The 20,409-nt window shown below is 42.4% G+C and overlaps 1 protein-coding gene across 2 annotated transcripts; it reads left to right on the top strand.

Annotated features, from left to right (window-relative positions):
- The first annotated feature begins 11,182 nt into the window (after positions 1-11,182).
- Positions 11,183-13,832, top strand: LOC123064272 (uncharacterized). Of its 2 annotated transcripts, XM_044487785.1 has the most exons (3): positions 11,183-11,366; positions 11,475-11,526; positions 12,566-13,829. In XM_044487785.1, exons 2-3 carry the CDS (start codon positions 11,524-11,526, stop codon positions 13,697-13,699), a joined length of 1,137 nt encoding a protein of 378 aa, XP_044343720.1. In that variant the 5' UTR covers positions 11,183-11,366; positions 11,475-11,523; the 3' UTR covers positions 13,700-13,829. The 2 variants fall into 2 exon arrangements, with proteins under 2 accessions (XP_044343720.1, XP_044343721.1); XM_044487786.1 differs by lacking the exon at positions 11,183-11,366 and having other exon boundaries at positions 11,456-11,526; positions 12,566-13,832.
- The last annotated feature ends 6,577 nt before the right edge of the window (positions 13,833-20,409 follow it).

Raw genomic sequence — 20,409 nt, 5'->3', positions numbered from 1 at the left:
GGCCTACATCGTGCAGAGGATGAAAAGATCCACAAATAACCTTCGCAAGAAAAGAGAGAGCCGTGGACAAGTTAGCCGAAGACTCAACAAGGCAAAGGTGTTTTGGTTCCGGGGTCACTCCTTGACGCCTGTTCATTTTTGCCATCAAACTTGATTTTGATTTCATCCTCGTTTGATATGTTGAATCTCTCTTTATTGGTACTATATATACGTTGGATCTTTTGTTAATTTTTATTTCCTTCTTTGCATTTTCTTTTTGTTCATGAGAATGAGATGGCTAAGATCTGGTTGGTGAATTTCTCACAAAAGAAGATCTCGTTGGTGAAATCTGCATGCATGCATATTTCTTATCGTTTTTCATGAAGTTCTCCAGGTTCATCGTCAGTCTTTCCTTGATAATCCAAATGATTTCTTAGATTGGTTTTCTGTGTTCACTGGCTCCATACTAAAGAACAGAGGAAATTTCTAGTAATACTTTGTTGTCTAGTCAAGTGAAAATATAATGAAGATTATTGTTTTTGAAATGCCTACGGGGGTAGACACTGCCCAAGCACCTGATATTTTGAAGAATATGCAGAAGGAACAAAATACATCAAACCAGTGAAACATGTATCATGAAGGGTAACTTGTTTTAATATATGAAACCTTTGTGAAACTTTAATGAAGTATACGTGCAGAAGAATGAAAACAACTCGAATGAACCATAGCGAAAGAAAACCAAGTTTAAGGCCTGTGTTATGCGTTCTCTAAATCATCTGTAATTTCTTATCATGCTTCACAAATTTTATTCATGTTTCATGTAGTTTTGGTTGTGCTTTATGAGAAAGCCAGAACTACAAAGCCAATGGGGTTGCTAAATTTTGGTATATGTTTCACATGATGTTTTCTAAATACATGTTTCAGGAAGGATTGGAGACATGTTCCATCATTTTACTAGACAAGGTTAAATAACTATATACCTACACAGACACAATAAGCTATCAAGTTTCCTTCAGAACTCTCGCAACAAAAGGTTTTCCTTTGGAATCTTTCTTTATAATGTTTTCAAATATTTAAAAAGAATGTTAATTGTTTTTAAGTAAGATAAAAAGAATCTAAACCTCGTGAGTAAAATGCAACCGTAAGCAAAAAATAAAACCAAGGAGGATGAATCCCTGGCCTATGTATCAATAGATGGATACAATCATTTTTTTTATTAATTATCCAATAAATGCCTAATAAAAACATACATCAGAGAACACGAAGCCATCACCCATACCCACCAACTTGACAATGGGGAATCTCATCACGCCCCACCATCTAGAACTGGGGTCATTGACGATCCACTCACATGACGTACCAAGGGCATACACCCGGTGCAATTGACCCAAAGTATACAAAAAATGTACATGCTTTAGAAGCCGCCACCATCATCCAAACGCTGACCCATCACTAGGAAAGAGATCTGCATTATCACTACGAGGCTGGCCAGCCGTCGACGCTCTCTTGAGGGAAGACGGCCTCAAAAGCGCCACCATTATCCGAACTAGGAGACCCATATCAAGGGTTCCCCTCGGAACAGGCCGAGCTGGAGATGATGATTGCAGTAATTATGCCTTGAATAAGGTAACGACGAATAAACACTTCCATCGCCCCCAAGATCAAAGTCGGAGCATGGTTTTCACCGGCGACCACATCTTTCCATCTAGCAGCCAGCTGGATCACTACCAAGCCGCGCATACCGGCTCCGCACTAGGCCCCAACAGCGCCACCGAATGACCACCGATCGTGCTGCCGACGGATGAGAAAGTAGCACCACCGCCGGCAGGCACCACCACGCCGCTGTCGCATGCCGTCGCCAAATGTGAGGCACCGCAGGGTGGAGGTCTAGATCCGGGGGTGCGTTCCTGCACGACGGGGTGCCCCGCACCACCCATCTGCGAAGCAAGAGGAACGCCTCCGCCACTAAGCTCACGCGGTTTCATCCAGCCGCGGCGGAGGGGAGGGAAAGAAGTGTGTTTGGGTTCTTCCTGATTGACGTGAGCTCCGTGTGTGTCTTTTTGGAGGGGGGGGGGGTACGTGGCGAACCGGGGATGTGCATCTCATGAAATATATTACAATGAAATAACAATTTGGTGAGTCTTTTACAACGGGGAAGGACTTGAAAGGAACATGTTTGATATTCTGGTATATTTTCTGCAAAACAGTAGCCGATCCAGATCTAGAAAGGAGTGGTTCGGGGTTTTTGATCTCTCCCTCTCTATGTCTGGTCTCCCTCACTTTTATTTAATTCTCTATATAATCTATTGCAGGGCACGCCAGACTGGTCTATAGTGACTGCAAACCACAAAAAAGTTACAGTTACGTATGGACAAAAGAAAGTAAACAACATACGTGTGGAATAAGAGAACCGGTGAGAAGTAGGGTGGGATAACCGATGAGCCTGGGCACCGAATTGAATTTCTGGGGATAACACGCGGAGTCGACTGGTGAGGCTATGATGGAGTAGACCAGGAAAGACGAACGAGAGCTGGTAGCCAAGTATTGGAAGCCGCTATGGCCCCATCTAGATTCTAGAGGTAGTTCCCACCTGATCCACAACTTACAACGAGTGGCTTGGGGTTTACTCGTTTTGTGGTCTATATTGTCTCTCCATAATATCTACTCCCTCTTTCCTACAATGTAAGACGTTTTTTGACACTACATTAGATGAAGTATATACCATCGCATAGCGTTTTAAAAAAAATCTACTCCATCCATTCCTAAATATGACTTGTTTTAGAGATTACAATATGGACTACATACGGAGCAAAATGAGTAAATCTAGTCTCTAAAATATGTCCATATACATCTCTTTGTAGTCCGTTCTGAAATCTCTTAAAAGACTTATATTTAGGAACAGAGCGAGTACAAACTAATAAATGCAACCATATCTATGATACGACCTTTATGATACTTCGTATTACAAAAATAATAACATAGATTAGTGTCATATGTCTGATATTTTCTTCGTTCCGAAGTACTTGTCGTGGTTTTAGTTTAAATTTAACATAAACCATGATAGATTTTCGGGAACGGAGGGAGTAATAGTCTAACTTACTTCCTACTATGACTAGCTTTGCCATCACGAAAGTGTCAATTTGGCTGGTGGGACACGACAAGCATCAAGTCATAAGGTAATGTTCGTGATCGTGCCTATTAATGTGTTGCATGCATAATAAATTGCACACTTTCAAACCACAAAAATCATGGAATCAAAATAATCATTATATATGAATACAAAATGGAATCAAAATAGTGTTCACACGGTTACAAACATGTGGGAAAGCAACATGCATGGAAGAAGGGCATAGGTACAACTGCAACCGGACGGGTCAGAAGTCTTTGGGCGTGAAACGGTACGCACAGGAGACCAACACGCATATCCAAGCAAATTTTATCAGTCAACCATATAATTATTCCAAGAAAACTAATCGGAAAGACTATAGACTTATCACTCAACCACAATAATGTATAAGTTATTTTCAGAAAATAAAATCAAGAGAGACTATGTATTACTACTATTCAACCAAGTCATCGTATTAGTTATCCCGGAAAACTAAATCGAAGAAGCATGCGTTGCAGATTTGTGATACATGGTTTGGACACAATAATTCCTTTTTGTTGTTTGAAACTGGTAACGTTAGGCTGTTAGATATTGTATAAGACCTTTTGATGGTGTTCAGGAAAGCTGGGCAACTCCTACTGTTTCTAGAATAACTTGATGACCCAATACGTCCTTGACGCAAAAACCAATGACTTTCATGTTGTGTTATTTTACACCCATCCATTGTCAGGCTAGGCTAGTCCCTTAGGTAGCATCACATGACCGCATGTCGACCAAGTTAACACCAAAACGGACCAACCAAGCAACATGACTCTTGCCTGAACAGATGGAGAACCAGCCGACAACCGACGACACGACAGAAATGTTCAGCGCCCGAAACAGGGAAGACCCGAAACAGGGAAGCAATGACGCGCCACCGACCAGTAGAGTAGGAGGTGTGCCAGACATAATCCAAGTCGGCGCACGCCAACAGCCGAATAGGCCGTAGAGCTAGCCATTGGATGGTCCCTGGCTCATTGAGCCAAAGGTGTGCCCGTGGCCACCTCGGCTGCTGCCCAGTACCCTTGCCTTGTGTGTGCTGCCCTGAGCATTGGTGCTAGGGATCGGTGTTTCCTCGGCACATGGAGGCATCATGTCTGCGTGCGATGGGTGCGTCCTAGATGGAATGTGGCATGTGCGGCATACATGCACAATTACGCCCATGATGCCGGGCACACCATACATGATTAGACCAATTACATCCAAGAAGTCGAATAACTTATGAACAATGTGTTTTATAAATGACCCGCAAGGGGTTCTGTTTCCATAGAATAAACACAAATACAACTATACTAAGAAGCATATGCGCAACCATTTTTGTGTGGTGTTTCACGCACGCGCTATACCTACCTATTTTCCATGACGTGCGGTTTGCGGACTCGTGTAGGGACACCTTCGTGTGGTGTTTGTGGTTGCGCCTGTATGCACGGCTCGTGCATTGGTCAGCATGCGCCAAACGAGGCAGATTCGGCATATCTGTGTCGTTCGTTTCGTGTAGGGCTCTTTGTGTTATGTGAGGGGGGTACACACAACTTGTTTGCTAGATCTTGCATGCTCGGCTTTACCGTGTGGAGTTGTGAGGGGCTTGGCTGGTCAGCCTAGTTTGTGTGTGCTCGAATGTCCTATGTTACCCGGCTGCCATGTGGCCCCGTTGGCCTCGATGTGTTGTGTTGTTTCTTTAGTTTTGTGGGGGCATCTGATGTTTGGTCCACCGGGTACACCGACCAACCACACCCCCCCAGTGCAGTTCCCCACAGGTGAAAAACATAAACGTCGACACCGCCCACTACATACCAATTGTGATCCATCATCTTCGTCTCCCCCACTACAAACTAAGAACCCCTACATCCAATGTTGTCTGAGAAGAAGAAGAGGAGTGAGGCTTTTCCAATGGCCACCCTAGGGGTGAACATGCATGAGATGTTCGGCAAGGAGTTTACCAAGGCGTTCACCATGCGGGCCCATGACACGATCATGGTGAAGGTGATGTACATCAACAAGCTAGAGTCGGTGAAGCGCTGCATGGACACATTCTAGCGGTACCTACAGGAGGATGTGCTTTGCTACACCTACGTAAAATTTTAACGTAGTTTTACGTGTGGGCTTGCTTGGCACAACTGAATTGGAAGAAAAACTTGCCCGGGCCTCACCCCATTAAAATCAGGGGGAGGGTGATTGGTTGAGGGAGGAAAGAACATAAGTTCATGTTAATGACTTGCGTAGATGTAGCATTATTGCAGGAGGATAATCACAAGGTGGTGGAACTCAACCTCATGTACACATGTCCACATCCTTGTACGGACCAACAGATCGCCGTTATTCAGCCCAATTACACTTGATCGCCAGACTCCCACGGATGCTCTCATTTTACATGAGTATAGCATGTACGATCTTACCTGTCTAATAAACAAATATCTTTATGTACAAGTAAATTATGTTTGAAGAATCCAATGATGATGAGGTCATATTCTTCTATTTACTATTCTTACACAAGCACACGAGACAAGATCTCCCGTTTCCATACGCACATCCAGCTGGGTTGGCCCTACCAGGTCCACCCTACTGCTAGGGTTGGCATGGCTTGCTCCCACGGTTGCCGTCGCTATTCTGGGTGTGAGGGCCGCCTCTGTTGGTGTCGCCTCTACTATTCGGGGCACTGCCACCTCGACATTGTCACTTCCTTCTCTCCCACTCCCACTCTGAGAGCTGGAGTCATCCAACGCCGGAGTTCTCACAGCCGTCCTCTAGGCGGTCCTCGACAACCCGCAGCCGGCACGTGAGCTCCTTGATAGAGCGCTCGTGCAAGTCAAGAAAGGTCTCGATGGAGACTGCTACCTATGCAAAGCGAGATGGGATGACGCTCAGAAACTTCTGCACGATCCGCGTGTCATCCATGGAGTCGGCAAGCGAGTGGACCTACGTCACAAGGCTGGAGATCTGCATGGTGAAGTCATAGACAAGCTCACCTTCCTTGAAGGTGATGTTATGGAAGTCCGCCCACAGCTTATGCGTGTTTGCCTCATGCATGTTGTTGCTGCCGAGGCGCTGGGTCCGGAAGGCTGCCCACACCTCCTTGGTGCCCGCCTGCGCCATGAGCATGACAGATATCTCCGGCTTGGTTGAGTGGATCAATGCGACTATGTCTTGCCGATCCTGCTTCCTCGTGACCAAGTCATCATCCACACGGACACGGAGGCTCGCCGCATGGAGGTTGCATTTTATGATCAACGACCACTCGTTGTAGTTCATTCATGTCAACATGGGAAAGGTCCGGCACACCACCGCTGCTTGCAATCTTGTCAACAATCTCTATTAGCACGACATCGCCAATGCGGCCATGTCGGGCCCTGTTGTGCCCTCGCCACTCCCAAGGAGGCAGTGACTTGGACTCGTTATGTGATGGTTCTTATTTGGAACTACCCAAGATGAAGCGCTGCTGCTCTCCTTCAACACATTCCATGGCTACCAAAATCTGGACACTCTGGTACCAATTGTTAGCCCAGATGAAGCTTTCCCGGTCACCAGAGTGGACATTCCCGTAGAGGGAAAAGTCGGCTTCGAAGAGAGGGAGCCAGAGAAAAGGCGAGAGAGAAACAGAGAAGTGATATTTTGGCTGCAATCTCTCTACTCCACATTGGAGAGTTCCATTACTCATATCTATCTGTACAAGGCAATAGAAACTTACTACATCTGAGCTAGCAACTTCCTAGACTATGACCACTCCATGACACAACATGCGTGGGAGCAGTGGAGTATCAGTGTACTCTACGATGCCACTTATGTCATGGTTTTTGACATAGATGTGCCATATGGGGTCGCCCCATGTGTAGTCAACACATGGGCCCGCACCTGGGGCCACCCCATGTGCAGTTTGCCCAGACTGTCCAAGGGGCTTGCCGATAGACGGGATTGAATCCAACATTCTATAGATGGAGATCCCTAAATAAGACAAGATAGGGTATTAACATCAAGCTGCCCAACCTTTCAGTTCGTTGAAGCATTATCATTGTACCCAAAAAGTTGTGTAAATTTTAGGAAATAAATTAAAAAGATGTGGTTACCTCTGACTGGAAAGCTGTGTTTCTAATTGGTCCTAACGTAACATCACCATATAGGGGAACCAACATATAAAGACAAAGGAAATGCCAGGACAAGTACTAAGAATGAGCTGGAGACAAATACTGGCATGTTAACAAAAATTACCGCCAACCTACAATGAAAACTAAGTTATTCCATAGGAAAAAATTGAAGTGTAAGATTTGACAGCATTCAACATCTAGGACATACACAATTGCTATCGTAAATTCAGTTTTGTCGCTTTGGTGCTTCCTCAAATATTTTCAGTGAAGACGAGGATAGCCTAGACCCAATGTCCAATTAATTTACAGGGGAAGTGTCAATACCAGGTCCAGTTTACATTTGTTCAGAGTGGTTGACTGAGCTTGGTGCTTTTTTGCAGCAAGGCCCAATTTTCTCATTTGGCCTAGGGATGCATAGAACAACATGCAAGCCCACATGGGCTGGAGCTTATGGAACGGTATGCAGGTCCTGGAATGTGTGCTGAAAATCTACCTTCTTCTTATATATTTCTATTAAGTTGGGATGTTATAAGCTTTCCATGTTTCATAATTGTTTATGTTTGTGTTGACTTATGTGTGTGTGTGTGTGTGTCCCAAAAAGTGTGTTGTTTCTGTAAAAATGTAGAATAAGTGAAAAAATGGGGAAAATATTATAGAAAAGTTGTATCATTTATTACTCCCAGAATGATTCAAGATCAACTTTTATTACTTAGATGTATATGTATAACTAAAGGGTTGACTTAATTTCAAAGGCAATTTTCTTATTATATATATTTTTGAACAACACCTCTTCAATCGCAGATTGCCATGCCAATAATTGAGATGGTACTTTGGGTATAGTTCACAAAGGAAGGGATTGTTATAGTTGACTAATTTCTTGGCTCCATTTCACTTTTGTGCCAAGGCCATCCACTGAATATGGTAACCAGGACTACCACGACTATTGCCATGGAGGATGAAGAGGAAGACTGCTCCATTATCCTCAATCTTTTCAAGGTGTAAGGGCATCTCCAAGGCGGACCCTCAAACCTTTCGCAAGTGTCCGGACCGCACTGTCCAGGCGCAATTTGCCATCCAACGCGGTCCTATATCGGTCCACCGAGCAGTCCGGAGCATGCTTTTCCGAGAAGACTGGAACCAAACATGGGGGGGGGGGGGAGGGGGTGCGGCAGTCCGAATATCCGTTTGGCCAATGAAAAGGCACCATGCACCATCTCTACTCTGCGTCCCCACGGAATGGCTAACATTTGGCAGAAGACATTATACTAATTGTGTTACATTTGGCGGAAGGCAGTGTGGAAGGTGTTTATGCATTTGGTGGAAGGTACTCACTGTGCTTGATTAGGCGGTTGTTTCTAGATTAGGTGGAGCTTAGTAACTTCATTTGGCGGAAGCTAGCTTTCCGCCAAATGCTTATGAGTAGCATTTGGTGGAAGCTAGCTTTCCACCAAATGCTTATGAGTATCATTTAGCGGAAACTAGTAGCTTAGCTCTGAAACAGATTACAAATCATAGTTGCTATTTTTTAAAGGCAAACATTTGCGGTATAGGGTTGAATGGATGGCTCCCTTATCCTGTTTCAAGACACCGGTCGGGACGGATTTTCGGACAAATACCATGTCCTTCTGTGGGTCAGCGTTGGAGATGCCCTAAAGGTGTACAATAGACTTGTCGAGACGGACGGTTTGCTGTTTTCCTGGGCTTGCCAATAACCTCATAGTGGTTTATACATATACACATAGAGAAAGACTTCCGATAAATTAGGCACTTGCTAGCTACTCCTGCGGTAAAGATTCTTCTTGATATAGTACGATGACTCCAATGGTCCAAGTCATCCAACACCAGTCAGCATATAGGGACATTTGGAAAAAATTGCATCCTGAAAGTAACGCCTTGATAGTAGCTCCAACAGTACATTTGTTTCCATGACACACTAATTAAGTGGCCCCCATAGACTCTCTAGTACTTTTCAAGAGGACTCGGAAAAAAATTATATGAGACCAGGTCTCACGGGTTAGCTGGTGAGACCCATCCTGATGGATGACCCGTGGCATTCACAAATCACAAATCATCTACTGCACCCCTCACCGGAAATCAGGGGGGGGGGGGGGAGATTAGATGCTTTCTGATTTGTGAATGCCATATGTCATCCATCAGGGCAGGTCTCACCTGGTTTATATGAGACATGGTCTCATATAATTTTTTTTCCGGCTCCCTTTGTACATGTTGGCGCATTTAACCTCCTTTTTTGATTTGCAGGGGCGTATAACATGCTAACTAACCTATGTCTAATGGTCAATTTAACATATTAACCTCCATGTCAAGCTTCATATTGCATATATGTCATTCATTCTGTGCGTTATTTTATCATAGAGAACGATGGTACTATTTTGTAAAAATAATTTGGATTATTAATAAAAATAATTAGTGGGATGTCGGTGCAAATATGTGAACCACTGCGCTAGCTAACCATATAAGAGAAACTGAGCAGAAATAGAGATTGTTGCCGTTGTGTGCAGAAAGTAGTGTGTTAACCCTACGAACAATTCTTTAAGAGAATTCCACCCTATATTAAATGGAATCAAATAGTTGTGGAATACCAAGACCTAACTATGAATTAATAAATAATACGTGATGAGCGCCTAGATGATAAATTAATTGTTAACTAGTCTATGGGCTTCTATATTTGATCTAATCTTCTATTGATTGAGTCTCACATCATTGAATTCCTTTACGCCAGCTCTAATTTCCTCTCTGGCGAAACATGGCCATGTTGGAAATGTTCTCTACATGGAATAACAGAATTTTATTATGCTATTTTCATGTTCATGATTATCTTTATACTTCAATGCTATAATTGCAATGGTTCTAGAATATGAAATTGGAAGGAAAACTCAGTTGCATGTGGGAAAACAAAAACACGAAATGAATGCCTAGTCTCTCCTCTAAAACTAGCTCATACATTGCAGATGACCATGTTTTCCTGATTATGGGCTTTGACATGCCGACAATAAGAAGAACACATTGTTGGTTGAACAATTTTGTTGGATAGACACAAATTATGATTAACGGCGAGATCACATCGTAAGTTAGTTATTAGACCATGTAATATCATAGGCCTTCATGCCGGATGGTTAATTTGGTGTTGCCAAACGCTTTCCGCAATAGAGAGATCATAAAGGTAGCTTACGGGTACACTGAAAAAATCCACCAAGCTTATTCATGATTCAAAATTGGGATTCACACCTCCAACGATGGAGAGATACTCTCCGGCGCTACTCAATACTACGACATCCATTATCATCTGGCCAGCCGCAAGCGTGATATCGATCACTGGAATATCAGAATATGAAAATGAGGAAAGTGAGCAAAACCGGTAACACTGGTACATCAGTGGGGTAAGCAAAATTAGTAAAGTGAGCAAAGTGGCTACTCCTTATAGGATTTTTGCTATTAGCAGTGTGTCTTAAAACTAGCATGCCGCAGCTATGCTGGCAAATTATTGGATCGACGTTGTTTGTGCCGTGACAAGAGTCTCACGTGCCACTAATAAAGTATTTATTGGTGGTATGTCACGGCAAGGGACACCATTACAAGGTGGAACCCCAAAACAGGGGCCGACATATGATACTGGTGGTGTGGAGTATTATTTAAAGAAACTATCGAGATACAAGGAGAACTTGGATATATTTGTAGAGAAACTATTTATTCTTAAAATAACTTTTAGATACCATTTTGGAAATTGATTTAAATTATGCGCTCGGTAGAGCCCGGTCTCACACTCTCTCTCTGTCTCTCTCTGTCTCTCTCTGTGTGTCTCTCTCTCTTCTATTGGGCCACAAGAAGCCGAGAGGCGTGACTGGTAGCCAAAACTGGTTTTTCATCCATGCGCCTTGGTCATTTTCTTTTACGGGAGCCTTGATCATTTTCGTTTCAAAAGAAAGGACAAATCAACCTAGTCTTCTCCAGTCTATGCAAGGAAGGTTCTAGCTACTGTATATTTTTTCAGGCTACAAGGTTGCTAATAATTGACTCGGTCTAGTCGTTGGCTCTTTCTGCTGCCACTTCCATTCTTTGAGATTTTATCTAAGCATCTAGTTTAAATATTCCACATCTGCAACTAGCAAGCTCAGCAGTTCCACCCTTAGAGAAGAGCAGGGATAGTAAGCTCCCAGTTCTTCACCTCCTCTCTCGTCTCTCTTTCTCAGTTATTCATTAATTCCCAAGTTTGAGGTGGTACGTACTAATTCCTCTTTATCCCTACCGCCCAGATCCCTTCTTGGATCTCTTCTATCCAGATCTCAACCACACAGTTTTGAGATGGTACGTACTAATTCCTCCTTATCTCTTCAGCACAGTCTACTGTATTTCCTTTTTGTTTGACAGCTGAAAGTATCAAGTAGCGAACGAGATCAAGAACACCAGTACAGCAGTTTTTTGTTGATAATTCGGTTTACGTATATTAACACATGCGAAGCAGTCATGTCACTTTGTTGAACAATCTCATAGTATATTATAGATGCTGGCAAAAACTAAGTTTGAAAAAGGAAAACATACACGATGCTGGTAAATGCCAAAACTAAGTCAGTTGATCCCCCGAATATAGATTTGTTAGATGTCTAGCTTGAACAAAGTAAACTTACAAATATAGTGTTACCTCAAGAACTTACTTATTTTATATGCATATAATTATGCGATAACCATTGTATTGGAGAAAGTCTGCTTTCCCGAACCAAATATAATGGCTTTGGGTTCTTAAATTCGACAACCCTGCCAATTTGGCTTTTGCTTTACAAAACCCGCTCAGTTTCGTTGATTGTGATATGACAAGGGTTTTACACACATGCATCCCAGTCAAAAAAATGAATTTAATCAAACTAAATTATCTGTGCAACCAAAGACAAAAAAACTCCAGAAATTACTAAAATAAAAGAAACTATTATAGTAATATAGGAAATACATAAAAAAAATTATAAACCAAGAAGAAATTTTAGAATCAACCTGGCAAACTAGGTAATTAGAGCAAACTTTGAAATAATTTCTGAACATTAACTTCGAAAGAAACTTTTAACTATCATTTATGTATATGTACTATTTTAGGTCTTCTCAGATTTGCTAGTTTTGTAGACAAATAATTTTTAAAAAATTCTAAATGTTTGGATTACAGGTTTTTCCCCAAAATTCAAACAATCATCAATATATTATTTAGCTTCTCATTTTAATTTTTTTATGATTATAAATAAATTTCATTTTTTTATATTTTTATCTAATTTTCAGTAGATTTTTTCACTCTAAACATATTCTTACTTGTTGCTAATTACTTGGCAATGACGTAATGTTGGGGGTTCTAATATTGATTTAGGTTGGACTATTGAACCGTTCCCGTGGCTTGGCGGAAGGTGTGGCGGTTATGATATGCCCAGTGCTTCTCGCACTTGCTCTAAACATAGTTGACCTCAATGATGAAGTCTACGGACATGGAGTCCCCATTGCCTTGATTGCCATGGCAGGCTTTACTTTGATCACCGGCATTTGCCCCTTCATGGTGTGCTGCTTCTTACAAGGGTGCCCCAGAAGTAGCGTGATTCTGGCAATCACTTCGTCTGCTTGTCTCGTCATGCTCGCCTGTTTCATTGCACACTTCATTATCTTCAAATCCATTTTTATCACCCTTGGAGTCATCTGTGGAATTTTCCTCATGCTGCGAACCGTCTGCTACTACTACTACTACTTGTATGATAGACCAAATGGCAATGTTCCAGAACACACGGCCATAATGCAAAGCGTACTGGATGAATCACATGAGTTCTTGACCGGCATCACTGGAATTCTTTTTCTGGGGTTCCAAGGTTTGACTCTTGATGGTGACGTTCGGACAATAAGTCGCATGGGCGGGGAACCAATGGGTTACATCAGCTTCATCTTCATCACTCTAGGTGTGGGATCAATGCTCCTCACGATGACCCCACCTAAAAGTTTTGGAGAGAGAAAAGTTGTGCGTCTGACTCTCCTCCTTGATTGCTTCATGGCGGGTGGTATCTTCATGCTATTGTTGGTTACCATGCGTAAGCACACCCAGCTTGAGATGGTTGCCCTGTTGGTCTTTGTGCCTCCGATTATAAGCTTCAGTTCACTTCTGTTCCTAGTCTTGTTCCCGGTGGATGGACAACATGATGAAGACCCCAAGCCAGCGTCACTGGAACTGACAAAGGTTACATTCACCGGATTCTTGGCCGTGTCGATAACAACCATCAGCAACACTTCGCCGAACAAATTCACCGCATTCTTCTTACTATTATCCTCCATGGTTATTGGGTTTGGACTCTCATGGAGGCTCCTTTCACAGAACAACACAAAGAGTGGTCTCACTAATATTGATGTTTCACCTGTTCATGTTGCTTCTGCCGCCAAGATTGCTTCCATTTTGACCCACTTTTGTATTGTAATCACCACTATTCTATTTGTCGCAATGGCTAGTACTGCCAGCGGTAAATGATCGGCACCAGTTGGCAGCAAAACTGTTGTGTTTTAGATATAGTACTAAGTATATAGGATGTCTTTCTGCATAATGTTTAGCACCCGCACACATATGTTGAGTAAAGTGTATGAAAACTATTTGCCAAGTCAAGTATGTATTGAAACTGTGAAATTGTTCAATCCAGATACTAGAAGTACATTAAATGAGCCAACACATGACTTAGCAAGGCGAATGAGTCCCACACAAGTAGATGTGGCATGTTATGTACTCCCTCCGTTTTTATTTACTTCACCTAATAGCTTTGTCTCGGGTCAAACTTTATAAATTTGACCAAGTTTCTATATTTTCATACCATAAATATTTTTTATTGTGAAAGTTTAGATTGTTTTCGATGAACTTGAGCAAAATTTATAAAGGAAAACTCCCACAATGGCGTCATAAATTACTGAATAACTTCTGAACCCTGCAGCGTATTATGATGGTTGAAAATAGAGGGCTTTAGTTCCTTGCTTTTGAAAATGATGGTATACCCTGGCCTATGTATCCTTTGATGAAATGGCTATTTGGCATAGGATGGCAAGAGACTGGTGTCATGTCGTCTCCCTATTGGCGTTTGTAGAAACTGTGAAATTGGTCAATCCAGATACTTGCATCTATCCTCTTCGTCCCTGGGTTAGTGCTTAATTAGCCTTTGTAGAACTTATGGTGATCCTTAGCTGATATACTTTCTAAATTAGATCGGATATTATCATGAAGTATTTGGCAAAACAAACCCATTTAACAAAATAAAAAAATAGTGTGGTCAGCAGCCACATCGATTCACGGTTGAGGGATCCTACACCACTACTGCAGTAGGTGTTCTGCCCGGGGGCACTAGATGCACATACACGACCCTTCTCACGAAGAGGATACCTCCACCATTGCCATGGACGGCAGCCTGTTTCCATCAAAATCGCCTTGGTCAGCGCAGCATGCCCTGACCCCTCCGAAGGAGCAGAGCTAGCTGATTTGCCGCTGGTGGTTTTGGCTTATCCCCACTCCTCACCGTGGTGGAGAACCAAGCTGGAGTTTCGGACCATGACAACGACACGTCACAACTCCTCTAGGATCGACTCTTCTGAGGAAGGAGGAGTGGCCAATCCAATGGTTTGACAATTGGGCGATGAAGTCAAAGATAAGCCCAGAAAACCGGAGGCTACTAGGCAGGACCCTGCGTTTATTCTGGCAAACTGGGCCATGTCCACAGTGTTTTAAGCAGAGGCACACAATAATCCGGGCCTATGGCAGATGGACCTGGAGAAGGGGCTTTGTGCGGGAGAAAAGAGGGTGGGAGTGGGCAGAGCTCGGGGGAGGGGGGAGGGGGGTGGCCTAGGGGTTTGAGAAAAACTAGCAGAAATGCCTGTGCGTTGCAACGGGGGAGAATATATCACCTCTTTATAAACCATAGTTACCCGAGTCTAGAGGGCGCTGATGAGAAAACAAAAAGATGGATGGTTTGAGTATATGGTGACTTGAGATTTTGAGTAAATTGACCCGCGCTTTCATTCTGAAATTTAGAAGTAGAACATGAAAAAAATAGCAATATTAATAAATATGAAGTAACAACAGCAGCAAACAAACCAACCTAGAATAACAATTGCAACAATAGCAAGCAAACAAACCTATATTGGTATTACCTCCAAAAATTCTCGACTACGGGTTGCAACAGGAAAAAAAAGATACCACAAGCACCTAACCCAATACCCGACGCCCTCTATTTGAACTATTACATTGAATATCAGTAAGCACTCTTCCTGGAATAGGCAAGGGAAAAGGAAAATTATGACTCCCAGAAAGAACTTGTGGTAAAAACAAGAAACCTACAAAATTAGTCGAGGAACCGATGGCCGTGCATTGCTACGGGTTGTCATCTAGATCATTGATTGTAGAAGTCAAAAAACACTCTCATTTCCTCCGGTGCCCTTTGCTTTAAATGTGCACTGCTCTCAAGTGGAAGGGATGTGGTTGGTTAGGAAAGAGCACCCAGAAAAGTTTGATCAAGTGCAACATGTAATCTGAAAATTGAGTAGAAGATTTGCCAAATGCTTCCATGTGCTTCTCTGCTGAGTACAAAGCTTCGGTCACAAAACAACAGACAATTATGGATTGAGGCAAGTTTTCCTTTGAAGTGCTAGCAAATCTCTGCTCAGGCATGTTGGAAACTGTCATTCCAATTATTTATAACAACCAATAAACATACATAGATTAGACAAAGAAATGAATAGACACTCTGAATAGTTGGACGTAGACATGGTTCAATTATCAATATGCTTTGTGTTAGACTTACACAATTATGAAAAAAATATTGTACCTCTGCCACTACTTCTATATGTCCCATTGCAAAGGCAGTTATGAGATACAAACTGCCTACTTTTAAACGTGCTAAATGCCTGTTCATCATTGCTGATTGAAAAACATAATCCAAAAATCCATCAATTTCATGCATGTAGGGCGATCGGGATGGCTGGCCAGCGCAGAGTGACGTGGTGTGATGAGGACAATCGCGACCACAGGCCGGCAGGCGCATTGGGACGGGGCGCGTCGATCGCGGCAGACTGGCGGCACAGGACTGCGATCTAGGGACTTGCCTCTGCAGCCCCCTCTCATCTGCCCTATAATGCAGATCCAATGCTTTACATTGGCACAAGTGAAAACCTTACCACAACAGCTACAGAAAAGCACAAACATAGAAACACATCCACATGACACTTGAACAAATTTGTAGCAGCGACATGGTACAGAAACAACAGCAAAATGACACAGAAAGAACAACTACAGAAAAGCACAAACTGGACATTTGTAGCATTAACATATATATTTTGATCCTTCAAATTCTACAAATGAAAATTCAAACAACTACAGAATAAATTTGTAGCAAGGTACATCTGAACAAATTTGTAGCACTGAAAACTAGATATATTAGGCAAGTCTGCTTGTACACTTAGCTACCAGTTCATCCAAATAATGAACTGGATGCACACATATGCTATAGCCTATAAGAACCAGTACAGGTCAATTCTTAGCATTATTAGTACATGTCAATTTCCATGCTACTTGTCACTGAAATTCAAAAGCATCCACGGTAAGGTCAATTCTTTGCATTATCAGTCAATCCAATCCAATATAATCCACTATTTGTATATATGCTATAAGAACCAGCGGTGACGCTCCACCAAGAACCACACATCCAGCCGATGACGAGGATACCCGGGATTGGCAGCGGGAGGAGATGGAATTGGGGTAGGGTTGCGTCACTCACATGGCAGCTAGCGTGCCAGCGTTGGGGAGAGGCGGATCCGGGTAGCGAAAGCAAGGAGCTTGGTCGAGGCGGCGATCCTCCTCGATCTGCGGCCACGTGAGGAGCTCGGTCCAGGAAGTGGTCCTCCTCGATCTGCGGCTCTCCTCCACTCCCATCCCTGTTAAATTTGAATTTCCTACTTCCAATGACAAGAAATGTATAAAATGACTTAAATATAGCAAATGAACCCACAAAAATACAAAATTTTGACTTGGAATATGTGATGCTCATGTTTAATGTAGAAAAAGTTTCAAGTTCATACGATGAAGCAATCAACACCTCAACTTCAAACCTGGCCTTTCCCTTCTCGAAACCACAATTCCAAGAACCATTTTTAAAAGTTCACTATAGTCTCTAGGAATCATATAATGACCGCATGCCAAGTTTCAAGAGATCAAAGAGAGAGAAGAAGCCATCTATGTTTAGACCGTACCCATGTTTCATTGATAAGGCCTAAACATGGACTCGTTACACAAATTGGATTTTTCAGCTCATTTTCTGCAACTTTTTAATGCACTTCTAGTTCAAATTTGAAATGTATCCATTAAATGCCTTGTAACGCATTTATTTGCAAGGTAATAGTTGGTTTATATCATATGCACCATAGGATTACAACAACTATCTTGGACAGACACTACTGGAATTCACTTCTTTGCCGTCCGCCATGGCGGACGGCAAAGGCATGGATCACGGACGGCAAACACATTTGCCATCTGCCAGCGGACGGCAAACCGTCTGTCTGCACAAGTGCCAGCAAAGGCCTTCTTTGTCGTCCGCTACCTGAAAACGGACGACAAAGGATTGTGTCGTCCGCCGTCGGTGGCCAGCAGATGGCAACGATTGTGGACGGCAGTGAGGTGGGGTGAGAGCCGTTAGGGGTTAACGACGTGCTTTACCATCAGCCAGCAGACGTCAAAGAGGCTAAGGTCTTTGCAGTCCGCTAGCGGACGGCAAAGTGCTCAAACATGCCAGTCCCAGAAGTCACAAGTATCTGCCACGTGGCACGTTTGCCATCTGCTAGCTGACGGCAAAGTTTTTTGCCGTCAGCTAGCGGATGGCAAAGAGCCATGTACAACCCTGTTTTTAATTAAATTCATTCAATTTGACAGCAATTCACAGATATACACAGATATACATATATACACAACAAGCATATCCAACACGCAAGTTTCATCATATATACATACATAACACATATATAGTTCCATGCATCCTTACATATTACAAAAGTTTCACATTGTTCATCCAACACCGTTATCCATCCATCCATATATAACAAGTTCCAAACATGCAAGTTCATTGATACAAAATAAAAGCACAAATGGAAAAGAAGCACTCCATCCATGCAAGCTTCCATGAATTAAATCAAATCTGCAAAATGATAAACAAGATGTTAGAATAAGAAGAAGACTATAAAAAGTAAGCATACTAAAGTAAAATGGTGCTAACCTAGAAGAAAATGAAGAAGAAGAAGAAGAAGAAGAAGAAGACTAGAAGAATACTAGAAGAAGAAGAAGATAACTTAGCATATTAGAGATAACTTAGCATATTAGAGCCAACTTAGGTAAAATGGAGCCAACCTAGCTAATTATGCCATCTTTGAGTGAACTAAGCATATAAGAGCTAACTTATGTCATTTTGAGAGGAATAAGAAGAAGAAGAAGAAGAAGAAGAAGAAGACTGTAAGCTTATTATATAAACTTGGTCATTTTGTGCTAACATAAGTAATTTTGGAGCTAACCTATAGGAAATTAAGCATAGTAGAGATAACTTAGCATATTAGAGCCAACTTAGGTAAAATGGAGCCAACCTGGCTAATTATGATATCTTTGAGTGAACTAAGCATATTAGAGCTAACTTATAACTAACTTATGTCATTTTGAAGAAGAAGACTATAAGATTATTAGAGCTAACATAGGTAACTATAAGCATATTAGAGCTAACTTAGAGCTAACCTATGTCATTTCGGAGGAAACAAAGTTAAGTATGTATAGATCATTTTGGAGATCTGACATACCTGATATAGTTCAGTTCTCATTGTTCTTCTCCTTCTCCTTCCCCAGCCTGATGCGCCAAGAGCGGTGAGGCGGTGGAGGCAGTGGGATGTAGTCTTCTACAACAATTGGCGTGGTCATGTCGCCCACCTTTGGGATAGGCGGCGCCACCACCGGCGCGAGGTCATTGTCAGGCACCACCACCATCGCGAGGCCATCTTCAAGCAGGACAGGCATGACCATCGCTAGGTCATCCTCAGCCACCACCAACTCTTGCCCACGGTCAGCCACCACCATCTCTTGCCCTTGGTCAGCCACCACCATAGCTAGGTCATCCTCAGCCTGATGCCCACTCTGCTCCTCTTCTTCCCCACTCCAATCCGGATCATCCTCCTTGATGTCTTAGCTGCAGCCAGAATCGCTGCTGATTTGGCTGTAGCCAGTGTCCCTGCTGCTGCTCCCATTGCATGTCCAAATGCAACAATGATCGTTAATAATCTATGCGAGACAAAGCCAAATGTAGAGGAATAAGAAGAGGCAGAACGTACTGGCATCATCGTCGTCAGCGTAGCGCATGCGACACATAGTCGCATTGAACACCTTCACGATGAGCGTGGTGGCGGCGTCGTCGTACCTGAAGAGAAGGAAGTACCCCAGCCGCAGGTCGTAGGCACGATAGAACTTCTCCTAGCCACGACACAAGTACATGTGGCCCATCTTGATAACCAACTGGTTCTTCTTCTTCTTCTTCTTCTTCTTCTTCTTCTTCTTCTTCTTCTTCTTCTTCTTCTTCTTCTTCTTTTTCTCCTCCTCTTCTTCCTTTCCCTCTTCTTCTTCCTTTCACTTTTTTTCTTTTTCCTTTTTTCCTTCTTCTTTTCTAATATGTAAACTATCTAAAACTATTTATTATCTAAAACTATATCTAATATCAAAAACAGAAAAGAAAGAAACTACAAAATGTGGCGGAACCCTGAATAAGAAACTATCTTCTTCCTCCTCCTCTTCTTCTTCTTCTTCTTCTTCTTCTTCTTCTTCTTCTTCTTCTTCTTCTTCTTCTTCTTCTTCTTCTTCTTCTTCTTCTTCTTCTTCTTCTTTCTTCTTTCTTCTTCTTCTTTTCTTTCTTCTTCTCCCTCCTCCTCTTCCTCCCTCCTCCTCGTCCTTCTACTCTTCTTCTTCTTCTAAACTAAAACTAAAACAAATCTAAAATAAACTAAACTAAAAATAAAACTAAAACTAAAATGAAACCAAAACTAAAGTAAACTATAACTAAAACAGAAACTAAATTAACTAAAAAAATCTAAAATAAACTAAACTAAAAAGAAGGTGGGGGGTGTTTGCTATATGGTTTTCTTGCGGATAACAAGAAAATACCCACATCATACATCAGCGCATTAAAA

Source organism: Triticum aestivum, chromosome 3B, assembly GCF_018294505.1.
Source record: "Triticum aestivum cultivar Chinese Spring chromosome 3B, IWGSC CS RefSeq v2.1, whole genome shotgun sequence".
Lineage (NCBI taxonomy): Eukaryota > Viridiplantae > Streptophyta > Magnoliopsida > Poales > Poaceae > Triticum > Triticum aestivum.
The sequence above is the reverse complement of the archived record's forward strand: the minus strand, read 5'-3'. Positions and strand labels throughout refer to the sequence as shown.